A 6,000-nucleotide genomic window follows, 5' to 3' on the forward strand; every position below is an offset into this window, starting at 1 on the left:
AGTTTTTCACCTGCATGCCTTACCTTTTCAACCAGAGCATAATGTTCAAGTAGTAGAAGCTTGATTCTTTTGCATCTTCTCAATATAACCAATAGTTGGCATAGCACTTGGGAATTTCTTGATAAAAGGAGAAATATGTTTTAATTCATTTTTTTAGGGAGCCTAAATCATCCATCTCTCTGTCTGATCATCTACCATCTTGCCATCCAGCCAGCCAGCCTTCCGAGGTTCAAAAGGCTTCTCTGTGCTCCTCCCTCTACCTTTCAGCCTGACTTCTCTTACTTTCCATTTGAATGGAGGCCCCTTCTCCATCCATGTGTAGGGACTAGACAGAGCTTTCCCTGCCTGGGTTAAAATGAGGCACAATCTACAGCAGGCTCCTGCCAGTCAGCCCCAAGGTGATAAAGGAGGGGACAGCTGTGTCCTGATTCAAGTGAGATTTGGGGGCTCACGGAGCTGGTGCCCTTCAAGACTGCATCTGATCACAGATGCTCAGTATTCTCCACCTGGGTCTCTGATCCTGGTTGCACGAGCTACCGTGGTCCTCAGGCAAACTACACGCCCTCTGCGAGCTTCGTGCTTATGTGTGCTCCGTGGGCACTGTCCCTCAGGCCACATCCACTCTGCCGGGAGCTCTGGGTAGACCTGCCCCAGCTCTTCTCCTTACAGTCACAGTGTGGAAATTTAGACGTTAAAGGATAATCGAATTGCAGATAGGAATGGATGTGCACACAAAAAAGGCAAGGCTAAGTTAGCAGATTGGGGAAAATGAATTGGAAATAGGAAATCATTAAGACTTTTGACAGACAATCCGAAAGAAAAGGGGACAAAATATTCATATAGGCACCTCGTAAAGAAGATATAAACATGGCCGGTAAACAATTGAGAAGGTCGTCATTAGGGAAATGCTGATTAAAACCACAAGAAGATACTCCTCCATACCCACCAAAATGGTTCGCCTGATAAAGACTGCCAAGGCCAAGTGTTGGAGAGGATGGGGGCGGCGGGAACTCCCATACACTTCTGAGAGTATGAAGAGCAGCGACTTGGGCAAACTATTTGCCAAGCCCTGCTAAAATTAACCATGCACTGGACCTGTGACTCACCAGCTCTACTCCTAACTACATACTCAGCAAAAGGTATGTATGCGTTTCCCCTAAGACATCTGAAAGAACAGGCAGAGGGGAATTTTATATGATGTCCCCAAACTGAAAACAGTGGATGGATAAACAGATGGTGGTGCGTTCATACAAGGGAATATCTTACAGCAACGAGACCAAACAGGTGACAACCACACCCAACAATATGGGTGAATCCCACCAGCTAACGTTGACCCCAAAAGGCTGTACGTGTAAGAATACACATATACACAGTGTGTGATTTCACTGGTTTAAAGTTCAGAAGCAGGGGCAGCCTGGGTGGCTCCGTTGGTTGAGCGTCTGCCTTCGGCTCAGGTCATGATCCCAGGGTCCTGGGATGGAGTTCAGGTCACGATCGCAGGGTCCTGGGATCGAGCCCCGCATCGGGCTCCCTGCTCCGTGGGAAGCCTGCTTCTCCCTCTCCCACTCCCCCTGCTTGTGTTCCCTCTCTCGCTGTGCCTGTCTCTGTCAAATAAATAAATAAAATCTTTAAAAAAAAAAAAAAAGAAAGAAACAGAGGGCGCCTGGGTGGCTCAGTCATTAAGCGTCTGCCTTCGCCTCAGGGCATAATCCCAGGATCCTGGGATCGAGCCCCGCGTCGGGCTCCCTGCTCAGCGGGGAGCCTGCTTCTCCGTCTACTCCTCTCCCCTGCTTGTGTTATCTCTGTCTGTCTCTCTCTCTCTGTCTGTCAAAAAAGAAAAGAAAAGTTCAGAAGCAGACACAACTGAGTTGTGATTCTAGAAGCTAAGACAGTGGTTACCCCGGAGTGGAGATCGAGGTGGGAGGGCACATAGGCGACCTTCTGGGGCGCTGGTGAGCTGTGTTTCCCAATCTCGGTGCTGATGCCACGGATGTATTTACTTGGTGAAAATGGTCAAGCGATTTTGTGATTTGTGCACACTTTTGCATGTATGCATTGGGATTTTTATTTTTTTAATTTAATTTTTTAAAAAAGATTTTATTTATTTATTTGACAGAGACACAGCGAGAGAGGAAACACAAGCAGGAGAAGCAGGCTTCCCACTGAGCAGGGAGCCCAATGCGGGGCTCGATCCCAGGACCCCGGGATCATGACCTGAGCAAAAAGGCAGACGCTCAATGACTGAGCCACCCAGGCACCCCTTTTTTTTTTTGGCAGATTTTATTTATTTCACAGAGAGAGTCACAGCCAGAGAGGGAACACAAGCAGGGGGAGTGGGAGAGGGAGAAGCAGACTCCCAGCTGAGCAGGGAGCTCGATGCGGGGCTCGATCCCAGGACCCCGGGATCATGACCTGAGCCGAAGGCAGACACTCAACGACTGAGCCACCCAGGTGCCCCTGCATTAGGATTTTTAAATGGTGCAAATTCTTTAATAGTCCTCCTATCAAGAGGCTGGAGCTATGTCCCCTTCTCTTGATTCTGGGTGGGCTTGTGACTCACTTGTAATGGATGGGAGGTGGTGGAGGGATGAGGCCAGGTCAGAAAAGGTGTTTTGAAGTACAGGGCATTGATAGAAAAACTGAGGTGCGGTGAGGCTGACAGATCAGGAGATGATTGCCATTGATAAACATAGCTTGTTCCTCATAGGTCCAGAGTGGAGGGGGCAGGCCACATCACCAGGGGCCACGGGTGTGGGGGGGGAAGTAGCAGAGTCAGTCGGGAGAAAGAGAGAGGCAGAAAGGTGGGCAAGAACTGTTACTGTGGCTTCTATAGGAAAAAAAACACGTGAGACAGGGGAGGGCAGACTTAGGACGGGCTAGTTTGAATCATTTCAGGCGGCTCTGGGACACAGGGGCTGCCCCGTTTTGCCTGGCACCTGGCTCTGTGGGTGACTAGGGCAGGTGGGCAGGTGCATAGCGGCCCTGAGCCTGAGAGCCCCATAAAGGAGATGGTTGGGGTGGGACCCTCAGTTGATTGGTTTGCATTTGAAAAGTGTGCTCAATGACTCGGCTGACCCAGGAAGAGGCAGTCCAGTAGGGTCAGCAAGTCCACACCATGTGAAAGCGTCAGAATGCAGAAAATAACAGAGCTTCTACCTAGTGTCTGGTAGGTAACACTTTCCTTTCAAGCCTGGAGCTGCTGGGTGAGAAACCAAGTTACGTTCAGGCTGCTAGGCTGTGAGGAAGACTCAGGAGGATCCCAAGTGTGGGTACTTTTGTTGACACCCCTAGCTGAGGTTCCGGCCAAAAGCCAGCACCAACTGCCACTCATCTGAATGAAGTCCCCCCCCCCAGATGGTCCTGGCCTCTGCCATCAAGTAACCCCCAGCTGCTGACCCTTCCCAGCGGAGGCTCCCCACACCGAGGAGCAGAGAAAAGCCATTCCTACTGTGTTCTGTTCAAAACCAGACTGTGAACATAATAAAGTGTGTTTTCAGCTGCTAATTTTGGAGGGGTAATTTGTTACATGGCAAAAGTAACTGGAATAGCGTGTTACACTTCAACAAAAAGTTTGCTTAAAAAGAGAGACGTTTGGGGCGTCTGGGAGGCTCAGTCGTTAAGCGTCTGCCTTCGGCTCAGGTCATGGTCCCAGGGTCCTGGGATTGAGCCCTGCATCAGGCTCCCTGCTCCGCGGGGAGCCTGCTTCTCCCTCTCCCACTCCCCCTGCTTGTGTTCCCTCTCTCGCTGTGTCTCTCTCTGTCAAATAAATAAATAAAATCTTTTTAAAAAGAGAGAGAGAGACGTTTCTGGTATGTATGTTGCTTTAGCACATTATTATTAGTACAGAGGCAATATTATGTTTTTGGTTTTGTTTTTTTTCAAGATTTTATTTATTTATTTGAGAGAGAGAATGAGATAGAGAGAGCATGAGAGGGGGGAGGGGCAGAGGGAGAAACAGACTCCCCGCTGAGCAGGGAGCCCGATGCGGGACTCGATCCCAGGACTCCGGGATCATGACCTGAGCCGAAGGCAGTCGCTTAACCAACTGAGCCACCCAGGCGCCCTGTTTTTGGTTTTTTTTTTGTCTCCCCAAGGACCTCGGCGTCAAGGCTCCCAGCATGGGCTGCTCGGGCAGCCCCCTCCACAATGTCACATCCTGCCTTGCTCAGCCCCGCCCCGGGCAGTGAGCGTGACACTCTCTCTGTTCTGTGCAGCCCTCTGGTCTTCAGTGCCCTGGGAAACAGCCTCGCCCTATGCCTTGCCTGTCACAAGGGCAAGACGGTCAACTCAACAGGTGTGTCCCTGGCCCACCTGGTGGTGTCCGATTTCCTGTTCACCCTGGCCCTGCCTGGAAGGATCACCTATTACGTGCTGGACTCTGGAGGGTCTTTCGGTGACGGACTCTGCAGGCTGACGGCATTCCTCCTCTCCGTGAACATGCCCGGGGCCGGGGGTCAACCTCCTGACGTGCATGAGCGCGCACCGCTACCTGGCTGTGGTCCGCCCCCTCCAGGGCCTGCAGCTCCGCAAGGCCCGCGGGCCACGGCTCGTCTGTGTGGCTCCCTGGGCCTTGGCCTTGCTGCAGATGGCGCCCTTGATCTTCACCCGCACGACCGAGCGTGTGGCGGCTGTGGGGTATGACAGCGTCGAGGGAATCCTCAGCTGCTCCTTGTGGTCCTGGTGGCCTGTGCTCTGAGCTTCTGTGGGCTGGTGGGGGTCACGCTATTTTGTGACCTGAAGACCCCCTTGCAGCTGTGCAGGACAGCCCGGGGACGCTGGCTGATGAGCCAGGAAGGACGCCAGCAGAGGCCCGCCTGCTCACCCTGGCGCTGCTGGTGGCCGTGGCCGTGGTCGTCGGCCCCTACCACCTCGATGTCATCCAGTTCATGCTGAGGGGGACGCCCCGCCCGCTGTCCTGCCCGGCGCGGAGGGCTTTCAGACTGTCCCTGCAGCTCACCAGGCCCCTCATGAACGCAAACTGTGGCAGTGACCCCATCATTTACTACTTCGCATCGACACGGTACAGGAAATGGCTCCTCGGCATCTTAAAACTCAGGGGGTCCGCATCCTCCTCCTCCTCCCAGGGAAGGGCTTCCTCAGAAGCGCCAAGTGTCAGCCAGACTGGAGCCTTAGCGCCCTTAGAAGAGAATGAGGTCTGATGAGTCGTTGGCTTTAAGACTGTATCTCTAGGGAGGGGTCCAGGATTGGAGGCCCCAAGCGTAGATTCATTTGAGGGGTGGGTTCTTTAAGAAAAAAAATAGAAGAGAACAAATACAAAATTAGGTGCAGAGTCTTGGATGGTGAGGGGCCCCGCAGCTTGAACTTGTTTAGCTTCATGCTGAAGTACCTCTAATGTTTCACAATAAATAATACGGGAACTCCTGGGCCTCTGAAGGGGTTTGTGCTGTTTCTTGCTGGAAAAGGAGAATTTGCATAGTAAATGCAGAAAAGACCCAAAGAACGAGGTTTCAAGTTTGGGCAGGCAAAATGTTATAAAGGGCAATAGGACCCCCCCCAAGACAAAGTTTATGGAAGCTTAAAGTTAACATTTACAAAAACGCCAAGGTTTTCCTGCAAAGGTCAGAAACACTGGGGATGCACCTCAGTTCCAGACCTGGAGGTGGGGCCCGGAGTGGGAGCGATGCGGGGCAGGGGGCTCACTTCAGCAGAGCCCACCTCCCGCAGCGGGAAAGCATGGGGACAGTGGCCGGGGAAGGGAGGAAAGTCAGAAAAGCAGGTTCAAGTGTCTCATCTGTTTAGTGCCCGTCAGAAAGAGCGTATCCACGCAAGCGTTTTTAACATTCGATCAAGACAAAACTTTCATTGCACCTTCCCGAGTTCAAAGCCACTTACGGAGCATTTTGATTTTGTCGGTTTGTGAAAAGCGACCCGCGCCTCCCTGCTCGGTGGCACGTCAGCCCCCCTACCCCTGCTTCCTTCGGTTTCCGGCCCCGAGCTGCAGGGGTCCTCTGTGGGGTCACCCCGGCCCTACCCCACAGT

General features: G+C 52.4%; 1 protein-coding gene across 1 annotated transcript in view; it reads left to right on the forward strand.

The window, feature by feature from the left end:
- The window catches only part of LOC110585868 (C-X-C chemokine receptor type 1-like), a 64,653-nt gene extending 59,494 nt beyond the window's left edge, over window positions 1–5,159 (forward strand). The window contains 4 exon segments of the mRNA XM_021696015.1: window positions 4,095–4,214; window positions 4,217–4,446; window positions 4,448–4,584; window positions 4,928–5,159. Of these exon segments, the coding sequence (XP_021551690.1) occupies window positions 4,095–4,214; window positions 4,217–4,446; window positions 4,448–4,584; window positions 4,928–5,159 (719 nt within the window).
- Window positions 5,160–6,000: the final 841 nt, after the last annotated feature.

This window comes from Neomonachus schauinslandi, chromosome 3, assembly GCF_002201575.2.
Source record: "Neomonachus schauinslandi chromosome 3, ASM220157v2, whole genome shotgun sequence".
NCBI classification, from domain to species: domain Eukaryota; kingdom Metazoa; phylum Chordata; class Mammalia; order Carnivora; family Phocidae; genus Neomonachus; species Neomonachus schauinslandi.